Source organism: Ochotona princeps, chromosome 20, assembly GCF_030435755.1.
Source record: "Ochotona princeps isolate mOchPri1 chromosome 20, mOchPri1.hap1, whole genome shotgun sequence".
Lineage (NCBI taxonomy): Eukaryota > Metazoa > Chordata > Mammalia > Lagomorpha > Ochotonidae > Ochotona > Ochotona princeps.
Genome location: NC_080851.1, coordinates 31,934,946 through 31,957,394, shown reverse-complemented (window position 1 = coordinate 31,957,394; position 22,449 = coordinate 31,934,946). Strand labels below are relative to the sequence as shown.

At 41.6% G+C, this 22,449-nt stretch overlaps 1 protein-coding gene across 2 annotated transcripts in view; it reads left to right on the top strand.

Annotated features, from left to right (window-relative positions):
* The window catches only part of ITGB8 (integrin subunit beta 8), an 82,708-nt gene that overhangs the window by 46,406 nt on the left and 13,853 nt on the right, over window positions 1-22,449 (top strand). For both annotated transcript variants that reach the window (XM_004582456.3, XM_058678097.1), the window contains exons 4-8: window positions 2,166-2,412; window positions 4,655-4,820; window positions 5,388-5,546; window positions 17,156-17,251; window positions 20,823-20,912. In XM_004582456.3, the coding sequence (XP_004582513.2) occupies window positions 2,166-2,412; window positions 4,655-4,820; window positions 5,388-5,546; window positions 17,156-17,251; window positions 20,823-20,912 (758 nt within the window). The remainder of the gene's footprint in view (window positions 1-2,165; window positions 2,413-4,654; window positions 4,821-5,387; window positions 5,547-17,155; window positions 17,252-20,822; window positions 20,913-22,449) is intronic.

Sequence of the window (22,449 nt, the reverse complement as noted above, 5' to 3'; positions counted from 1 at the left end):
ATCCAATATCAAGCCTGCACCCCCAATTTCTGATCCTTTGGGAAAGCTTATATACAGCCCTCTTCATTGGTAGAGCAAGTCAAGTCTCCTATGTGCTTTCTGCATTATGAATAGTGTCTGCTGAGGTTCCCCGTGTGACTAGCCTTTGCTTGGAGATCCCTGAGGTCACCACCTCACACCTTTGCCGAGGCCCCTGCACAAAAGGCTGCAAATCTGATGCATGCACAGCAATACCTCAGTGAAAACAGACAGACATGCACCTTTAGACAGAGCCACCATAAACTGCCATGATTCATCTAGACAAAAACACCATGGGCCAATACCTAAGGCCTTTAGCAATATATCCAAGTCAATAGATTGCATTTAAAATTAAGTATTTAATTATTAAGTACCTTAAAGTTCAAACCTCCTACCCTACCCCTTAGAAGCAGCAGTCCCATATTGTGTTCCATTTCCTCTGGATTTCATTTCATTTTTAAAAGATTTATTTGAGAAACAGAATGACAGATAGGATGAGATAGAGAAAAGAGACCACTGGTTCACTCCCAAATTGATCCTAATGGCCAGGGCTGGGCCAAGCTGAAGCCATGAACCTGGGACTCCATCTGTGTCTTCCTTGTGGGTAACAGGGGCCCAAGGACGTTCCAAGGTGCATTCCCAGGGAGCTTGGCTCAAGCAGAGCCATTGGAACTCAAATCAGCACTCCGATACAGAAGACCAATGTCACCATCATCAGCTTGGCGTACTGCACTGCAATGCCAGCCTCTTGACAGAACACTTCCTCAGCTGAAGTCTTGTCACCAAGAGCCTTAAAGCTTATGGAATATCCATGCAGACTGTCTTGTGTTCCAGCTCCCAAAAATGAGGAAGTGAGAGCAGGGCTGAGCTGAGCTATGCCCACCCCAGCTCTCCTCCTAGTCTCAGGCTGAAAAGCTGGGAGTATAACCCAACAAAGGTTCTGAAACACAAAGGCCAATGAAGAACAAAAGAATAACCCCCATCCTCCTATAACCACTATGATTTTTGGTGAAACCATCCAATTTTGAATATGTGGCTAATGCAAATGAAAAATGATTGATGTGTGAAACATTTTTTTAAAATACATTGCTATTTCCACAAACATGCAGAGTAAAACTATGACTGGATAAATTTGGATATTCCCTTCATCAGTAGATTAGCCCTACAGTTATGAGTACAAATTGGTATTGATTTAAAACCTATTTTCCACTCAAAATTATTTCCATGGACAAATAATGAGTGAGTTTCTGCTTTTGAAAAAAAAAGTAGAATTTGCATGTTTTAATTTCAGGAGATAACTTTTCTCCATGTGCTTTAAAAGTTCAACTACCATCTCTGCTAAGAGGATAACACAACTTCTTGTATCAACCACCATGTGACAGAGGACTGAAATAAAACCATTGCAGATTACTGTCCATGGGAGATGACTCAACATTTCTCTTTGTGGTCCCCTCTTCTCTCCCAGCTGTGTTGTCCTTGCCAGTCCCTACCCCATCCTTATAGTTCTTCTTCAACATATATATATTTTTTACACAACCAGCAAGTATTAGGCAAGTGCTGCTTCCTGTATACACACACCACTGTGTACCTACCCAGTCACATTCACTACCTGCTAGAATCATACTAATTCATGATGAAATAATGCTAATTATTTTGACTGACTTCATGGATTCTCTAGTATCAGAGTTTTTCAGATAGAAATGTGTTATACCTGTATAGAGATATCATATATCCAATAAAAGATCATTGATGTTAGAATAGCGTTCTGGTTTTCCTCAAATTTGTGCACAAACATAGCCACCTACTCTCTTGACATACACTACTGTTGGCTGTTTTGCACTCTGCATTTCTAGCTGTTGATAGCAACTCGTGTTTAGATCATTACCCCTTGTTTGTTCATATTCAGATCTTCCTATTTTATCATTCATGCCTAGCCTACAGAATTAAAAGAAACACACTGCACAATTTAGAGAGCAATGCTTTGGTATAGTCTTCACATGCTTCATATTCCAGAATATTCCAAGTTTTGTTACGTAGAAATTGGTGATCATTGTTCCGGATACTGAGGGCTGATATATGAGCTGATGTCTTATCTCAAGATGCCTAAAATGAAGACAACCTGATATTCTTTTCTTTCTTCGAACTAGGAGCTGAGGCTAACTTTATGCTGAAAATTCATCCTCTGAAGAAATATCCTGTGGATCTTTACTACCTGGTTGATGTCTCTGCATCGATGCACAATAATATAGAAAAATTAAACTCTGTCGGAAATGACTTGTCAAGAAAAATGGCCTTTTTCTCCCGTGACTTCCGCCTGGGGTTTGGCTCCTATGTGGATAAAACTGTGTCACCGTACATCAGCATCCACCCAGAAAGGATTCACAACCAGTGCAGGTACATTGTGCTTGATGTGAGCATTGCTAAACTGATGTTCTGCGAAAGTCTCACCTTGTTTCTTACAGAAAGGTGTGAGTAGATTTCATATTGTGGTCTTATTACATAAGTATTAAAACAATCTGTGGAAGAGGTTAGCTCCTATCTGAATACTTCTAAAATGGTCTGCAGATCAATCATTTTTGTTGTTTTTGTTTTATATTGCTCCAGCTATCAGGTATTCAGTTTTCATCACCAATAATAATAATAATAGCCCTTCTATCTAATATTGGTGTCCCCAAATAGGCTGCCGATTATATGATTATCTCTTTGGAAATCCTGCATTTCTCCTTTTCAATTGTTCTAACTTTGCTAAATTCAAATTCTGGACTACTTATCTTGCCAACACTGCAGCCGACTCTCATATCTGCATTGTGACTTGGTATGACTGCATTGCTCAGGACGTCAGTAGAAAGCAAACTCAGCTACCACATGCAGAGTGGGTCAAAGGATGAGAATTTTCTTAGAGTGTTCTTATAAAATCACTTTGGAATTCTACTTCTGTTTAGTTCATGTTTCACTCTGAAAGAAATACTTAACTTAAATTGCAAATTTCTTGCAATATTATCATAATGCTGATGAATTTTCAGAGAAACAATCTGTGTGATTTTTCTTCATAAAATATTTTAGTAACTTTACAATTGGCACGCATGGCCCAAGCCAACTTCGGATGCATGTTCCAATTCGGTAAGGCAATGCTGATGTTTTTTTTCCTTCATACCAAGACTCATTTCAGACCATCAGGGAATTCCAGCAGTTCCTGGCCTTGAATGACTGATAAGGAGACTCATGGTCTGGGATAGAAATCTTTAAAAATAACTTCATCAGTAGTTCCACACCAAGCAGCAGTTTGAAAATCAGGTGGCAGGGAATGTAGCACTTACGTCACCTCCATCCCTTATCAGGGAGGGTGGCACTCAAGTCACCTGTGTCCATAGCAGGGCGTGTGGCACAGGGCTTAGTCCCCACTCAGGGCGCCTGTGTCCATATCAGGGCGTGTGGCACTCAGTTCACCTGTGTCCCGTATCAGAGAGCGTGGCAATCGGGTCACCTTCGTCCATATCAGGGAGTGTGGCACTCAGGTCACCTTCGTTCGTATTAGGGAGTGTGGCACTCAGGTCACCTGTGTCCCATATAAAGGAGTGTGGCACTCAGGTCACCTGTGTCCCATATAAAGGAGGGTGGCACTCAGGTCACCTGTGTCCGTATCAGGGCATGTGGCACAGGACTTAGTCCCCACTCAGGTCACCTGTGTCCCGTATCAGGGAGTGTGGCACTCAGGTCACCTGTGTCCCGTATCAGGGAGTGTGGCACAGGGCTTTGTCCCCATTTAGGGCACCTGCATCCTGCATCAGGAGCTTGAGTCCCAGTGCTGTGCTCAGTTCCAGCTTCTTGCCCATGCACGTGCTGACAGGCAATAGGTAATGGGTCAAATACCTCAGTCCTTTCTTTCCCCATGAGGATTGAGTTGCAGGCACTCAGTCTTACTTAGCCTGGCCCATCGTTGGCTACCATGGGCATTGAATTAAATGAATCAGAAGATATCTCTCTGTTTCTCTGTCTCTCTGCCTTTCAAATATAAATAAATAAATAAATAAATAAATAAATAAATAAATAGAAAATGTATATAAAATCAATGAAATATTTTTAATTTGAACAATAATACGTTTCAGCTAAATGCCAAAACTATTCCTCAAAAAAGATTTTTTTTCTCAACTACTTCCTGATCACCTGTGATAGGGAACCACTATAATTTCTCATGTTCCCCCTAAAAAATTTAACCAGGAATATAGCCCTGCATAGACTTAAATAGCAGAACGATGGACTTAGGACTATTTTCTGAAGGACTAAATTATTATAATAAAATAGGAGGAATCAGTGAGGGGAGATGGGATCACAGAGCCTTTGGAACTGTATCATAAAATGAATACATTATTTTTAATTAAAAAAATGAAAAAGAAACATGTATAATCTTCATTTTTTGAATGTCAAGCTTTATGCTTGCATTGCAGCTTGCAAGAAAGCATTCACCAATAACTCCTCACTAACTTTGAAAGTGTTCAGTGTGTGCTTAGTTAAATTTCTCTGATTTAAAAAATAATCTATTTCCATTTTTGTCTCAATGACATCATGTTAGTGGTGTTCTGGAACTTTCCAGGAAGCAAAGCAAAATGGACTTTGCATTCCATTTTTCCCCATACAGTGACTACAACTTAGACTGCATGCCTCCCCACGGGTACATCCATGTGCTGTCTCTGACGGAGAACATCACAGAATTTGAGAGAGCCGTGCACCGACAGAAGATCTCTGGCAACATAGACACACCCGAAGGGGGCTTCGATGCCATGCTACAGGCTGCGGTCTGCGAGGTAAGACGCTTCCCCTTGGGAAGCATGGGTGCCGGACTCCAGATGTTTGTTGTCTCTCTTGCATTTATGGAGTGAAAACAAGGGAATGCAGACTCCTGTCTCTTGCATGTCACCAATGTTGTACACTTAGGCCTGTTTTTGAGATGGGAGCTAGACTATCAGAGGAGTACATTAACACAGATTAAAAAGGCAAGGCTTGCTTATGCCTGTGGGTGAAGCCTCTCCAGTAAGATTGCTTTGTTTATTCATCTCACTTCAAGGAAAAAACAGAAGTAGTCAGCTGTCCCACTCACATCGTGTGACTGGCTTACTTTATACTTTGGTTCATGCCTTCCTCTGGGACAACCCCAGAACTCTGTGACCAGGAACCGGCATGATGGATAAATGACTGTGAGAAAACAGCGGATGTACAAACAGCAGTAAATGCTGTTTATGAAGTAGCGTTCTCAGCGTGTGCATCATTCTAGCCTGGCTTAGAAGTTTCTCAGCTCGAACATTTACTGAAGGTACAGACCACAGTGCAGATCTATGTTACTGTGCAAGGCCTAATTACATGTTTCTTTCAAGAGTCACATTGGATGGCGAAAAGAAGCTAAGAGATTGCTGCTGGTGATGACAGATCAGACTTCTCATCTGGCGCTTGATAGCAAGCTGGCAGGCATCGTGGTGCCGAATGATGGAAACTGCCACCTAAGGAACAACATCTATGTCAGGTCCACCACCATGGTAATGTAGCAGTAGCCCTCCAGAGGGATGGGAGGACAAGGGTAACATGGCAAGTTCAGCCGTTCTCCTACAGGAACACATGGAACAAGTCAATCCATAAATGCTGATCAACAAAACACTGAGTGCTTTGACAACACCTGTTCTCATGAGCTACAAATGTAGCACTTAAAAAAAAAATAAAAGTGATCAGAACTTTCCTTTCTGGGCAATTAAAGGACCTTAAAAAGGCGTTGGTGAGGGAAGGAAGTATACTTTGTATAAATAGACCAGCTCTCTAGTATTGATATGTACACACTGGTTAAGGAATAGTAAGACATGTCTTTGGCCTGAGGCCCAAGTACAATAGATAGAAACCAAACGAGACCAGAAAGAGAAAATATGAAGACAAGATGAGAGTCCCCTGTTTGGAGGCTCTGAAGCTTACTCCTTTAGAAGCTTACCTGTGTGCAAGATCTCCTCTTAAATCAGTGAGCTCTCAGGTGGTACCCTGAGGATGAGACCTTTGAATCATATGCTTGAATGCAAATCCTCAAGAATCACGTCTTTTCCCATATTAGCTAGTTCTGAATGTGTAAAAATCAACAGCACAAGGCATCATTTGTTTCTGATAGTGACACCTGTTCTTTTACATACTTGCAAGCATTACAATGGAAGTTTTCAGAACCAGCGACGTGATGGATTAAACCATAGCTTGTAATGCCTCGTGCCGTATCACAGCATCAGTTCAATTCCAAGCCACTACTCTGCTTCTGATCCAGCTCCCTGTCAACATGCCTGGGGAAGGAGCAGAAGATGACCCAAGAGCGAGATCCCTGCCATCCATGTGCAGGACCCAGATGGAGCTCTAGGCTCCTGGCTTCAGCTTGACCTATCCCTAGTTTCCGTGGCTATTTGAGAAGTGAAGCAATGACTAGAAAACCTCCCTGTCACTCTTTCCCTCTGACTCGCTCCATCTCTTACAGTCTAGTGCTCTACCTCTCAAATACCCAAAATAAATTTGATACAAATGAAACAGCAGACATTTTTTTCTAAGTGCTTGAGATTCTAGTGTCTCCATGATTATTTTCCAAATCATAGTGCACCATGGCAAAATAAATACCTAATAATTGTAGCTATTAGATCCAAATGACTTGATTGCTTATCTCATGAGTTCCTAGTAGGTGGTTAAAATAATATTTATGGATCAAATAGATACATTTATGTTTATATCTGTTTTAGTCAATAGGTTACTAATAGGAGCTATTGATCAGATAGGATATTGCACCCCTCACTTTGTATTTCATGTTGACCTCCTTGACCAAGATACGATTCCCTTTAAACTAAAACCAAATGTAACTTTAAAGAGTAAACCACCTCTACTTGCATTTACCTTGGAATTAAAAAAAGATTTCATGAGGCCGCCATTTGGATTAGCAGTTGGGCCACCACTTGGGATGTCTGTATACCCTGTTGGAGTACCTGGAACTGATTCCCAGCTCTGGCTCCTAATTTCAGCTTCCTGCCTTGCAGGCCTGGGAGACAGTGATCCTGGGTCAAACAGTTCAGTTCCTGCTACCCATACGGAAGACCTGGATTAAGTTTTTAGCTCCTGGTTTCAGACCCAGAGTAAACCAACAGACAGTCTCTCTCTCTCTCTCTCTCTACTATAAGTAAGTGTAGTGTGTAGTGCGATGCTCCAAGGCACTTCATGCATGAAACAAATTATGCTAAGATTGTGTGGTCCCCATGTGTAACACTGAAAGAAATCATCAATTACTCTCTCTCTCTCAAACACTCTACAAAATGTAACCAACACCTATAAGAGCAATTGTGTTGGCAAAGAAAGTAAGTTCAACTCTTGGTCAGTGAATTTGAGACTTCGGGATTTGGAATTATTCTGACAGCCTTTCCTTGTGTTACTACTCTTTCACCTCATCTCACTTTGCCACAGACTCATCTGCTTCTATTAGTCATTTTCTATCTATTCTCTGTTAATCTGAGGTATGGCTCTCATTTATTTATTGAAGACCAGAGGAGGAGACAGGAGACAATGAGAAACTTTTATTTCCTTCAGGAGAAATCACAATGATGTCTTTCCCAAATTGCTTGATTCTTTTGAAGTTCTGCCAGCTCACTGAGGTCATCTCTACTTACGAGAGGCCATTGCTCATCTAGAGAGGACTCATTAGGCAAAGAAATGCTGTCATAATGTTAAACATACATCATGTCATAGGACCTTATGAAAATAAGTTAGAATTCTCTTGAAATTTCAGGCAATGTTGGGGTTTTAATGACATCAGGAAATTGGACAATCATGAACTTCCCCCAACTTCTGAGTTATAAAGTCATGTCCTTAAGGGAGTGACCCCTCCATGTGTCACTGGTGTAAGCTAAGGGGTAGTTGTAGGTTAGTTAATACCTTAGACAAATGCTTTATTTCAGTTATTACAGGTCTGTGTTTCAAAGGCTCGGAAGCACTTTGAAGGGCTCTCTTAGCTATGCATTTCTAGATCCATGAACTTCATACAGTTCATGGAAGGTACACTTCAAATTCCATTTCCCCACAACTTTTGAAGCCCCCGGTACACAAGACCTGCCACTAGCCCAAAACTGCCTTTATCAAAAGATGTCTTGGCCCTCCCTCTAAGCATGCTTCCTGCCCCTTTAAAAAGGATCACCCTCTTCATCTGCCTGTCCATTATGGAGGAATGTTATCATTTCTATCAGGTATACCAGATATCCAACTCTCAGTTTCCTGCCTTGTTTCCAGCAACCAATACTAACAATGTTGAATGGTGCTTTTATTTGGGCTTCTTGGTACCAGAGTCTGATTTATGAGGGAAATAATTGGCAAAAGATGATCATTTATATAAATACTTCAAAAGAGTCATGGAAACACAGAATTGAATTTTAACCTTGGGGATGACACTGTGGCACAGGAGTTAAGCCTCTGCTTGCAACACTGGCATCCTGTTTTGAAGTGCCACTTCAAGTCTCAGCCTCTCAGCTTCACATCCAGCTTCCTGCTAATGCACCTGGGAAGGCAGTGGATGATGGGTCACGTGCTTTAGTGCCTGCCACCCATGTGGGACACCCAGATGGTGTTCTTGGTTCCTGACTTTGATCTGAACCAGCTCTGAGTGTTGCAGGTATGCAGGTATTTGGGAGGGTAAATCAGCAGTGAAAGCTCTCTCTCCCATTGTTTCTCACCCTCCTTCTCTGATGTTCTGCCTTTCAAATAAAGTAAGTAAAGCTTATTTTAAAAGATGAGCTTTTTGTGCAAAGAAAATTGAAATCCATGCATAGCTTTTCATAATATGCATTTGCAGTCAACTTTTTGGACTCTGTATGCAAGAGTTTCAAGTTTTTGCACCAAAATAAATATCTTTTAATTCTGCTTTCTGCAAACGTTTGAAGTATCCTTGCGTATGTCCAAACTATGAGGGCCAGAGTTCTTCTACTTCTTCACATGAGTTTCAAGAAGATCAACATGAATGCCAGAATCATAACAAGCAGCACTGAATATGTATTAACCATAAGCACTGCAACAAACAGTGTCAAGTTTATCTTCACAGCAGTGCCATGGAATTGTCATGATTATCTCCTTTTACAAACCAAAAGTTTAAGGGTCAGGAGCGCTAAGTTACTGGTCTTGGGCCAAAGAGTTGAAAAATGACTAAGTTGAAGAGTTAGGCCAAAAGTCCATTTCAGCCGTAGGTTAAAAATCTAGATTTTTGACCATTTTGCCATTGTACTTTAAGTGAAAGGAAGAAGAAACGCAGACTTGAGGTTCCTAGTGTCATTTCTGCTCTAACTCCCTGAGTGTCGCTAGCTAAGGACTTGGCTTACATAAATTACAGAATAAAATATGACTTAAAATAATTCAGTTGTACACATGGCTTCATATTTGTGTATTGGTACGTGATGTTAGACTATTGAAAACAATGCAACTTTCATTGCTTTTTTCTTCAAGATTGTGTCAGAAGAAGAACCCTGCCTAGTCATGGGGTTTTACAATCTATGCATTGATAATGACAGTTCTTTCTCTAGTGGTGGATTTTGATGAAAAAAGTTCGTGCTGGGAAAAACAGGTGTTTAATACCGAGGGTCTGGAATTTCAGCCTGCCTCCCCACCCTGTTCCTCTGGGGTTCTACCAACCCTTCGCAGCCCTCCTCAAAACCCTTCACTCCACCCTTGGTGGAGGTCAAGAACAGCACTAGGATCTTGAGCCACAGTGAGAGGAGACCAAGGAGGAAGGATGTGGAGGTCAACCGATGACCCTCGGCAATGTGATTTTTAGATGTTGGTGTAACTCCCAGTCCTGAATAGAGAGGTTCAGATGGGCCAGCTCCTGGCACATTCCTATTATCTTCTCCAGTTCACAACGTTAGGCCTGGAATTCCCTCACTCCTGGCTTGCGCATGTGTCCCTTTTGTTATGGCCTCTTCTGAGTAGACCAGGTACAGAATGCATCAGCAGTTCACAGGACAGTTCTGCTCATTCCTGGGTAAAACATGGCCAACGCTGTGCCTCTTCTCCTGCCTGTGTCTAACGGGGACTTAACTTCTGCTGCACCATTTAGGCATCTTTTCTTTTTGCTGCCAGGTTCAGATCCTTTGGATTCTAGTAAGTGTTTCTGAAATCACAGGTGAAGAAAAGCTTAAGAATATACCTGACTGAGTACACATCTTTGCTTCCTGATTTAATACATTTTCATAAAGTTTTCACATCTTTTTCAGTGTTCTTATTTTCTTTCAAAGGGGCTATTTCTATCATTTCAAAGTCTGGAAGATATATAATTAACAATGTTGCACAAAATGCTATTTAAGATAATAACTGCAACCTTTTAGTTGAAGAATTTGTTCATTGTTTACCTGCCGTGCAACTAAGATATCACTTCTTGTGCTTTACAGCCTTGTATACATCTATCCATCTTGTTTCTTCAATCTTTCTTTTAGGTACATGTTCATAAACATGCTGATTTTGAAAGATTTATTTCTTGATTTAAAAGAGAAAGAGTCTTTTATCTGCTGGTTCACTCCTCAGATAGCCATAATGGCCAGAGGTCAGCCATGCCAAAAACAGGTTCATTTGAGTCTCCTACATGGATGAAGGGCCTAATTTCTGGGCCATATTTCTGCTGCTTTCCCAGCCCATTAGCAGGATCAGAAGTGAGCAGCCGGATCATGAACTGGAGCCCCTAAGGGATCCCTAGCATTAGTGATTTTACCTAGTTCACCAAAGCACCAGCACCACTCATATACTTCTTACATTTTCTTTGACAGCCAACACAAAAAGCAAGCAGGCAGGCAGGCAGGCAGGGAGACAGAGTTCTGATCCACTGGTTCACTATCTAAATACCCACAGTGGCTTGGCTAAAGAGGGAGCCAGAAGTGGACAACTCAATCCAGATCTGCCCTATGAGAGGCAGGAACCCAAGTATTCCAGCCATCACTTCTGCCTTGCAAGGTGTCTGTTACCTAGAAGTTGGAGTGAAGAACCAGAGATACATAGGAAATCCAGTTCTTCAAATATGAAATGAAACCATCTGAATCACTAAGCCAAGCATTGGCCCCAAATATGCCAGTTTATTGGGTGTATTTCTTCTGTGACAGACACCAAAAACATTTAGAAATTTTAAGTCCATGTGCAGTGTTTTTTTCTTTAAAAACATGCATTGTTACATCTTATTGTGCTCTTAAAAACCCATAAAGTCTTTGCACTTAGTGTTAGTTGGATTTTTTCTTCAATTGGAAGCTAAAATTTTAAGCATAATCACCAGAGTCAGGCTCAAAGTAGCCTTCCTCTGATTATTTAATGTTTCTGGAATAGATAAAATGATCATTTGCAAAGGTGGCGCAATGGAATTCGAATTTGCATATCAATGGAATGAAATGTTCTAATTAAACTGGATATTTCAGTCATAAAATTGCCATTCTTATTGAAAAGCATACTAAGATAATTAGCCAATGCCATCCTTTAGTAAATTAAGGATTGTGGTTACAAACATTGGGCACAGGCTCAGGCATCCTCAGAGGCCAAGTATGAGGAGCAGGTCCGGAACACATTTCACCTTTATGAGTGACCCTCAATTACCTTTATTAGGTAGTCTTTTTTATTTTTTTCTGATTTTATTATTATTATTATTATTTTGTGATACAGTTCCATAGGCTCTGGGATTTCCCTTACCATGTCCCCAAATCCTCTCCCCGCCTCACTTATTTTCCCTGTATTATTGATATAGTATAGTTTTTCATAAACAGCCATTAGTTCATCATTGCAGGTATGGACAATGACAGAGTCCAGCATCCTATTTTCAAGATATAGTTAACAGTTTCATTGGGAGTCCAACTTCGATCTGGAAGTAGAGATGCATACTGCATTGTATCCTCACATCTGGATGTGACAGTCTCCTTTACACAGTTATTAAACATCCCCTTAAATGAAAAGCCACAAAGCAAAATCAACAGCAGGAAGAAAAATAGAAGTTTACATGCCATGAAGTTAAATAACATGCTACTGAATGACTAATGTCACTGAAGAAATGAAAAAGAAAATCAAGAACCTTCTTGAAGAAATGATGCTATTGTATGACCCGTGAGTCAGTGAAGAATTTAACATGAGGGAAAAAAAAACTGCTGTGAAGAAATGAAACTAAAAAGAAAAGCATCAACATCCATGAGATACAGTTTCTGCTGATCTTTGTTGGTGAGATGCGTCTCCTATTGGCATCAGATTGATGGGTTTTGTTTATATTGAGCCATCTTTGAATAAGTAGTCCAGGGCCAGTTTTATGTCATGGTAGGTTAAGCTGCCACCTGCCATGCCAGCATTCTATATCAGAGTACCAGTTCAGGTCCTCGCTGCTCCACTTCCAGTCCAGCTCCTGCTGATGCACCTGGAAAAGCAGCAGACGATGGTGCTTGGGCCCCTGTGCCAAAGAAGACCTCAGTGGAGGTTGGGGCTCCTAGTTTCAGCCTGATCCAGCAGCCCCAGTGGGCAGTTGAGGAGTAATCCAGCTGATAGAACACGGATTGATCTCTCCTTCTGCCCCTTCCTCCGTGTCACTCTGCTTCCAAATAAATAAATCTCTGCCTGAAACAAACAAAAATCTAAAGTCTTATTCCCAGGGAACAGACGACCTCAGCTAGAGTGATTCTGCCCCACAGAGGACATTCCTGTGTAGAAGACACTTTGTTGCACTGGAGAAAGGACACGTGCAGGGTAGAGACGAGGGATGCTGCTAAACTTCCCACAATGCACCTGGCACTCTCCTTGCTCTGCAGGAAATATCCAGTCCAAAATGTCCACAGCACCACTACTGAGAAATCCTGGTATGCGGTGACACTGCAGAGTAGATAGAAAATGGGCTATGGGCAGGGATTTGGACTAACAAGAGTGATGTTTTCATTTCACCTCCACCGTCAGACTACTCCCATGGTATTTTGGTGTGTATCTCTGCCTTTGAAAAGTGAACTCCACTACAAAATCCCGATCACTGAGTGCTCCATTTAACTAAGTGGCCAGGACTTTATCCTATAACACAATGCCTCAAATTCTATCTTATCATAAAAAAAAATGAGCTTTTATGAATTTTGCTTCACATGAAGAGAATCATACACACTTCTCTTTTGTCCACTTGAGTATATCTACATTATTAAAACCTGCCAGGGACAGGCAGTTTTTGCCTGCTGGTTAAGATGCCTGATTGCCTGGGATCAAATCCAGACTCGGCTTCTAACGGTAGCTGCCTGTATTTAATGTGCACCGTGGAAGGCAGCAGGTGGTGGCACAAGTAATTGCTTGCCTGCTGCTCCCACGGCCAACATGAAGGTAGCTTCTGTCTGCCAGGTGCAGCCTGCTTATTCCAAGCATTTAGGGCAGAGGATGGGAACAATTTGTTTATATTTCTCTCTGTCATCTCTCTGTCTACCATATTTTCTTCCATCTATTATCTATCTGTCTCTATCAAACAAACTGTTAAAAGCCTACCCATGGCCCCACACAGTTGCAGCATGGCTCTTGATGAATCTTTCCAACCTGCTCTTACCCTCTGACATCGCTGCTACTCCCCGCAACCTCATGACTTAGCAGCTGCTTTGGCAGAAGGCTTTCCCTTCTCCCTTTGCTCTGTCATCTCTATTTTCAGAGTTTGGAAGCAAAATACAACGGGTGATCCAGAGGGAGAGTTGGAGGATAGGAACAGTGACAGGAGCAGCACAGGACAGCCAGCTGACAGGGAGGACGTTGTCCAGCTGGTGACACTGAGGACATGAAAGGTGAAACTCCATGCAGGGCAATGTGTTCCATGGAAGGAAGGGAAATGGGCTTCGGCAATGGCTGTTAATCCACAGGTCTCTTAAACATCTGTAATACATTTGTAATTTTAAAGACGAAGAAGAAGAAAGAAAGAAAAAGTTTGCCTGGAGGTACTTGAACTTCTCTTTTGCAACAGAGTTCTCTCTGGAGTTCAAAAAGTGTGTTGCATCTAACCTTCTTCACGAATTTCTGACCAAACTAGAACATTCTGGATTTAAATAGGGCATACTTTTGGTTGTTATGATTTCCTGTCTTTGAGACAGGGAAAGAGATTAAGAATGGCTGCAAAAACTGCTTATATTAGAGGCTGCTCTTCAAACATTGACTTCTGGGAGCTGAGTGTAAACCGGGTAAAAACATATGGATTAAATTTCCCATGGAATATGAATGGCTTTAAAAATTAAGAAGGGTCAGGGCTTGGCAAGCTGTAATTACTCTTTGTCAAAGCACAAGTATTTCAAAAGTACTTGTTGCCATTAAAAAATTATTCCCAATATGGCCAGCTCTACCTTGCCTTACTCGTTGCTGTTAATTTATTGGCATTTATCTTAAGATCATATATCATATTAGGAACAGCAATAAGAGCTTAGCTGACAGACTCTAAATTTGTGGGATTTTTCTTCTAACACTTTAAATTATTTACTTAAGGGATTTTTGTTATGCAAACTTGTGTGGTTTCTATGTCTTCATAAACTGGTTTCATATCACACTTAAATACAATTCATGAAAATTAAATTTGTTTCTATCACAACATTTAAAGGACATAGAAAGAAACAACATTTAGGGCCCAGCAGCGTGGCCTAGCGGCTAAAGTCCTCGCCTTGAACGCCCCGGGATCCCATATGGGCGCCAGTTCTAATCCCGGCAGCTCCACTTCCCATCCAGCTCCCTGCTTGTGGCCTGGGAAAGCAGTTGAGGATGGCCCGAAGCTTTGGGACCCTGCACCCGCGTGGGAGACCTGGGGGAGGTTCCTGGTTCCCGGCATCGGATTGGCGCGCACCGGCCTGTTGCGGCTCACTTGGGGAGTGAAACATCGGATGGAGGATCTTCCTCTCTGTCTCTCCTCCTCTCTGTATATCCGGCTTTCCAATAATAATAAATCTTTAAACAAATAAAAAAAAAGAAACATTTATTATAGTTACTTATGTTAGTGCTCACAGTTTTAAGCATAGAGCCATAGATAAATTTAATATTGAAGTCATAGATCTTACTTTTAGCGAATTCATATAGTTGTCCAAAGGCAGAAGTGACAACTAAAATGATTTAGTAAAAAAAAATTCCTTAAAGAAAACAGAGTTAGCATTGAAAGGTATAATAACTATGGGGTCATCTGGACTTGAACTACATGAACTCATGAAGCACAGCCATGCGCAGTAGGCACCAGTGGGTGGGAGGAGACTGCTGCCAGTGAAGACGGGTATCATCTTTCTCAGAGTCGTCTACTGATGAACGTGACTTGAGGACCAAGTTCGACTTTTAGAAGAACATAAAGTGGCAGGGAGGTGTTGGGGAAAGGAGGATAGCAGGAGGCTGGACAGCAGGTACTGAAACACAGACAGACAGACAGAAGAGACGAGTTCCTGGGTGAGTGTGGGTTGTCCTAAGAGGCTGGACTCTGTAAAACAAACTGGAGGGGAGGAGCTGGTGTGCCCCCAAACACAGGGGGAGGATAAGGAGATGCAAAGGTTTGTTTGTGGTGTGCATGTCTTGAAGTGCTGCACCACAGCCTATGAAAATGTGCGCATGCTACATGGTCATCGGCAGCTTGAATTAAAAACAGCAGTGCTATGTCTAACACGCAGCTCTACATAGAGATTGCTGCAGTTTTTAGATTTCTCTTATCTTCTAAGTAAAATTGCATATACTTTTTTCTACTCATCCCGGGCTTCCACTCTACCACAACGAATGCCACAGTTGACGCTAAGTAATTTACCCATGTAAAACAGGTTTATAGTAGATAATATGGCAAAGACATTATATATAACAATACACAGTTGAGATATCTGTAACCTATGCTTTGTATAAATAATTGGAAAAAATAATTAGAATTGATATTTGTTAACCTTTCTAAAAGTTTATTTTTATTTATTTGAAAGAATTACAGAAAGAGAGAGAATAAGATATCTCCTCTCCTCTGGTTTACTCCCCAAATGCCTGTAGCAAGTAAAGCCAGGCCAAAGCCAGGCCAAAGCCTGAACTCCATCTGGATCTCCTACATGGGAGGGAAGGAGCTGAGCACTTGGCCAATCATCTGTCACATCCAAAGGTGCATATTAACAGGAAGCTGAAATAGAAACACTGATAGGACTTGAATCTAGGCACTCAAATGAGTTGTGAGCATCCCAAACAGCGGTCTATCCTACTGTGCCACAACATCCACCCCACACAGGACCCAGCGCCATAACCTAGTGCACATAGGACCCAGCGCAGTAACCTAGCAGCTAAAGTCTTTGCCTTCCTTGCGCCAGGATCTCATATGGGCGCTGGTTTCTGTCCCAGCTGTCCCACTTCCCATCCCTGCTTGTGGCCTGGGAAAGCAGTAGAAGATGGCCCAAAGCCTTGGGACCCTGCACCTGCATGAGAGACCCAAAGGAATCTTCTGTCTTCGGATCAACTCAGTTCCTGCTGTTATGGCCACTTGGGTGTGAACCAGCAGACAGAAAACCCTTCTGTCTCTCCTCCTCTCTGTAAATCTGCCTCTCCAATAAAAATATTTTTTAAAAAAGTACACATCATATTGTTATTTTACTCTCACCAGCAATCATGAAAGCAAGAACTTTGTAAAGTGATCAGTCTGAGATTTCTGCTTGTAAAGAGAATTTACGCTCTCTCATATTCCATGGAATACAGGTGATATCATTTAAGCATCACCTGTACATATTTAAAGATGTCTTTACTACACAAATATATACTTATGACTTAACACTTACTGAATTTTGTTGCAGAATAGAAATGCCACTAGTGTGTTGATATTACTGAATATTCAGTCACCTTTCAATGACGTCACTTTGAACTAATTGTCAACCTCAAAGGTGCCAAACCCTTTGTGCTCTGTTGAATTAATCCTCTTCATTTTCTAAGTTATAGGTTTTCACAAAATTTTTTCTGATCAAAGATCTTCAATACATTGCCATTGATGTTATTTTTGAAAGGAATTTAAACGCATTTAGCAAATTCCAATGACCTTCCAAAGTGAATTCATGTTTTATAAATCATGTGGGGGCTGACTTTCTTCATAACAGATGTTTGGATGTGTGTGGGATTGAGCCACTAAATTTGACTCCCTCCTTTATTTCATTATCCATTGCAGGAACATCCCTCGCTAGGCCAACTGTCTGAGAAATTAATAGACAACAACATCAATGTCATATTTGCAGTTCAAGGCAAACAGTTTCATTGGTATAAGGTACGTCAACTATTTTTCATTGGTAATTAACTTTATAAGACTTCATGGAACCACAGGCAAGTATTCTAGAATTAACATATTTTGTGCACTTACAGAGTTGAATACTGTGTTAATTACAGTATATTTTACAGTGTCTTAAGTTAACATTCAAGTATAAATTCTGTCTACGTTGGTAATACATGGAACCTAATGTGGGCACCAAATTCCGTTTGAGAATTATTGTCAAAGTGCACAGTGCTAAAAGCAACAATAGCACAGAAGAGTTCCATGAGCTAAACATAGTGGCTCACACTCCACGTCTACACCTTCCAAAGTTCTCTATTTGAGAGGTCTTCAAAAACTTCATGGAAATGCATCTTATGATAGAACTACACATGGATTCTAATTTGGGTCACCAAAATGAACTTATCTTTTAATTCCATCCCCCACGCCCACTTTTTGAAGCACCTTTATCTTCTCTTCCCTGGTCATGCCCTTGTAGAGTAAATACCAGGTTACTTTTCAATAGCAAAAGCACACCTAGCTAGGTCTAGGTCATCCCACAGAGAATCAGTTGGAGCCATGAAAGTGGGTTGAACCTGTCACAGTCTCATACATAAAAATAATTTTCTTGGGATCTGGAAACTGTGTGGGATCTGCACTGCGAGGCAGTGAGTTAAACCACCATCTGAGACACTGACCTCGTCTATATGTGCTGGTTGGAGAGAAGAGGAGAGACAGAAGATCTTCCTTCTGCTGATTCACTCCCCAAGTGGCCCCAATGGCCAGGGTTGTGCCAATCTGAAGCCAGGAGCCAGGAGCTTCTTCTGGGTTTCCCATACAAGTGTAGAATCCTAAGGCCTTGGGCCATCCTTGAATGCTTTCCTAGGCCACAAGCAGGGAGCTTGATGGAAAGTGGAACAGCCGGGACATGAACTGGTGCCCATACAGGATCCTGGTGCTTGCAAAGTGAGGACCTTAGCCACTAAGCTACCGTACCAGGCCCAGCACTGCTTTTCTAAGAAGTGGAGGATGGTCCAACTCACTGAGCCCCTCCACTTCTATGGGAAACACAGAAGAAGCTCCTGATTCCAAGCTTTGGTCTGGCCCAGCTTTGGTTGTTACACTGTTTGGAGAATGATCCAGTGGATAATGAGTTTCTGTGTCTTCTCTCTCTTTCTCTGTATCTCTGGCTTTCAGATAAATAAATATATCTGCCTTCGTAAGGAAGCGGTCTGAATTCCCCCAGCACAGAGTTGCTCGTCTGTGACCTTGTACTAGCTTGCTTCTCACACAGGCTCAAGTTCATTCCTACTGGAAACTCTGCCCTTCCTTTCCATGACTCTGTACTGGCCTCATTCCCATCGTGCACCCCTGTTCTCTTCAACCTAGTTTTCTCAGGTGCATTGCTTTTGGTATCTTCCTTCTACTCTTTAATTGTAACTCTTGCTAAGTCACCCATCTTCAATAACCTTGCCTAAATTTTCACAACTTTGGAGAAACTACATTTTCTTGGGACTTTCACATGGTTGATACCTCCATCAGCTCTCCCGATGCCTAACTGTCATGTGTATCATGGCAAAGCACTGCTCTCCTCCTCTTGTTTCCTAACCCTGAGAAACATGGAGTGAAACTTAAATTCCCTGTTTCTGCAGATGCATGAAGCATGGAACCATCTTTCTCTGCTAGTTGGGCTCTGACTCAAAAGTCAGTGGCCCACACTACTTCATTAATAGGAAGATTTCTGCTTATTGCATATTTAACTACCATCTGCCTCTGAGTTTATAAACATTAGTTCAGCACATCCTCTTTGCAATGCATAAAAATATACCCATTTTAAAGATATGGAAACATTTTTTTAGAGCAGTTAAATACTTTCCCCAAATTTTCTTATAACCTGAAGTCCAGACTTTTAACGTTTAAGAACTGTTGTCTTTGGAACTTTTGCTTCCCATTTCTCTGAGTTTGAACGCTTCCTGATTTTCCTATTGGCTATAGCAACTTCTCCCTACACTCTGTAAATTGCTCCACTAAGTAAGAAGCCATGAATCCAGGCATAATTTTAATTGAATTCTCTGCAAACTAAAGAATCAACAGACTGCAAAACTTGACAAATCCCTGCTACGAGTGCTCTGTGTACCTTCATATAGCCTCCTGCTTTGAATCCCCAAGGATCATTTTTTAAAGATTTATTTTTATTGCACAGTCAGATATACAGAGAGAAGGATAAAGATCTTCTCTACGATGAAGATCTTTGATCCATTGATTCACTCCACAAGCAGCCACAACGGCTGGAGCTGAGCCAATCCAAAGCCAGGAGCCCAGAGCTTCTTCCAGTCTCCCACACAGCTATAGGGTCCCAAAGCTGGGCTGTCCTCAACTGTTTCCCCAGGCCAAAAGCAAGGAGCTGAATGGGAAGCCGGGCTGCCAGGATTAGAACCAGCACCCATATGGGATCCCTGCACGTGCAAGGCAAGGACTTTGGCCCCTAGGCTATCACGCCAGGCCCCCAAGGATCATTTTTTTTTATCCACCCTCTTTGATCTGAGTTATAACAGCCTTGTAATTTTTCTCCCTAATCTATCCTCCAAGTGGTGGCCAGGATGAACTGTTGAAATCACAAGTGCACCCACAGAGCTCCCTCAAGATGAATGTTCTGGTGGCTCCCCTTGAGTTGCAGGACCAGAGCTCTGCTTGTGCTGTGTGCCACCCTCTGCTCTCTGTTTGCATCAGTGGTCTCATGGCCACCCTCGTGGACCTTACACTTGTTCCTCCGTCCAGACTTCCCTCCTCCTGTGCACATACTCACGGGTCTTTTTCTTTCGTTTGTTCCTCGGAGCTTACTGTCTGCTGCATCCCATGTCTGGATGTCAATCTCACTCATTACTTGTTTAACTCTTTTTTCATCTTCTCTGCTTCCCCCTTCCCCAACTCTGGTAGAACTGTAAGCCTTTTCTTGTTCTCATTTCATCCCTAGAAACACTTAGAAGCCCTCTCCATAATAATTACTCACCTGCAAAAATAACAGCTGCTTCTGTCTGTGAACATGATGTGTCTTCCAATCGGCCCCTCGCATTCCCAGGAGATCCTTATGTGGGGCAGGAGTTCTGTAACATAGTCACATATGGTACATGAGAAAGAGTCTGACAACTAAAGCAGTATTAAGAAATGTCACATGAAATACCTTCTACATCACAAGCCTGCTCTGATCCTATTAAATCATAGATGTGTTATGAGTCTCTAAGGGGAAGGCATCAAACACAGAACTATTTCCCTCTCTGAACTCATTTCATGTTTAAAATTTCTTAGGGCATGCGTTCTGTGGAAGACACTTTGGGAAACGCTGATGCGTGCTTTTAAATGGGTTTTTCAGTCACCATGCTTATGCACGCCCACCTACTCTCACATACACACACACACAAAATCATTTCCGAAGTCATGTTTTGACTGCCATCCTAGATGTGTCACCTTTTTCTTTCATGTATTTGGCCACCTTCTGATAAATGTGAGGAAGTTTTAATATTTGTTGGTTGTTATTATTAAGTATTGCACACTGTAGTCATTATATAACAGCTACTGGTATATCTTATAGGACCTTCTACCCCTCCTGCCTGGCACCATTGCTGGTGAAATAGAATCAAAGGCTGCAAACCTCAACAATTTGGTGGTGGAAGCCTATCAGGTATGTGTTTATTACACCCCATTTCCTGCAAAAAATTAATTCAGCCCTGATCTCTGAGTCAAGATGTAAATTACACACACACACACACACACACACACACAAGACATATATGATCTTCAGTAAGATATAAATGTGAAGAGCAGTAGTGAAAAGAACATTACAAATTAGGAAGCTGGAGCTTAGCTCTGGATTCACCACTAAGTAGGAGTGATACTGGGAAATCACTCAACTGCAGCCCGTCATGAGTCCCAGTGGCAAGAAACTAAGACCAGGTTGGAGGCTGCTTCAATTTCCTTCCCAATCCAAAGTTGAAGAGGTCATTAAACCACAGCAATACAATATGCTTTATGACCAAGGCATTGCACAAGTTTCAATGTCATAAAGTGAAAGAAATTCACACTACTACTTAAAGCAAGACTCCACCAAGAAAACTGTGCCATCTGAACAGAGATTACTAAGAGGACCATGGCATCGCTCTGATCAGCCGTTCATTCAACTAATTATGTTAACAGTTTTGAGTGAACGGTCTGATGAATAGAAACCTTCATATTCTCTTTCTGCATTGATGTTGATGCCCAAGAATTTAGCAAAACATCCGCTCTCTCACACTGGGTCATTTCTGCTTAGAACATGTTAAGATGTTTTTCCTAATAAGAGGCTGTTGTTTTCATGTCACTAAGAATCAGTCATTTTCCACATATACTGCTATTGACACCACACCTTTGACCTTTAATGCAAGTGTTGGTATTCTCATTTTATGACTGTGTGAGTGGAAACTAAGGCACAGCAAAGTGAAGCAAATTCAACCAAGTGCACACAGTTAACAAGCTAAGCAGCCCCATCAGTGTCTCACGGCCTCACCTCCGGGCCCAGGTACTTCCTCCTGTGTGCCATCACCTGTCTTTCTTTTTCATTCGGTGTGAAAAGATACGCTTTGTTCCCTCTTGAATTTATGGAATGATTATAAAACTCATTCCCCTAGTTTCCCCAACTGCCACCCCAACATGTGAACTTGAATAAATATTAGCTAAAGTCTTATGAAAAGCTTCAGGCTGCTTCCAACCTTCTCCAGGCAGCACCTGCCCCACACTGGGGCACAGAAAGGAAAGGCAGGATGTAGACACAAGATGTAAATGAAGAACTTGTTTAAACTTTCTTTTTTTTTAAAGGAAAATAAATCTTGCTAGGTTTGTTTTTGCCAATGATTTTTCCTAGGTCTGAAAACTATACTTAATGAAATGAGAGAGTGCCTATTAAATTACATCTTTTTCTCAACCCTTCCAAAAGAAGCTTAGGACTGGGATAATACTTATAAAGATAAATCAAACATTTACATAATTCACTTTCATCCTAGTTATGTTCCTAGGGAGTCCAGATTTAAAAGGAGCTTGCACTGTTAACAGTTGTCTAAATTTTTGTGGTATGAACCTGTTTTCTACCCCAATCAAGGTGTATAAATTGACAAAGATTTACCTATATGTCACACTACACCAGAGCAAAAGAAAATGGCAACATTTGAGTTCAAGCTTATCACTGC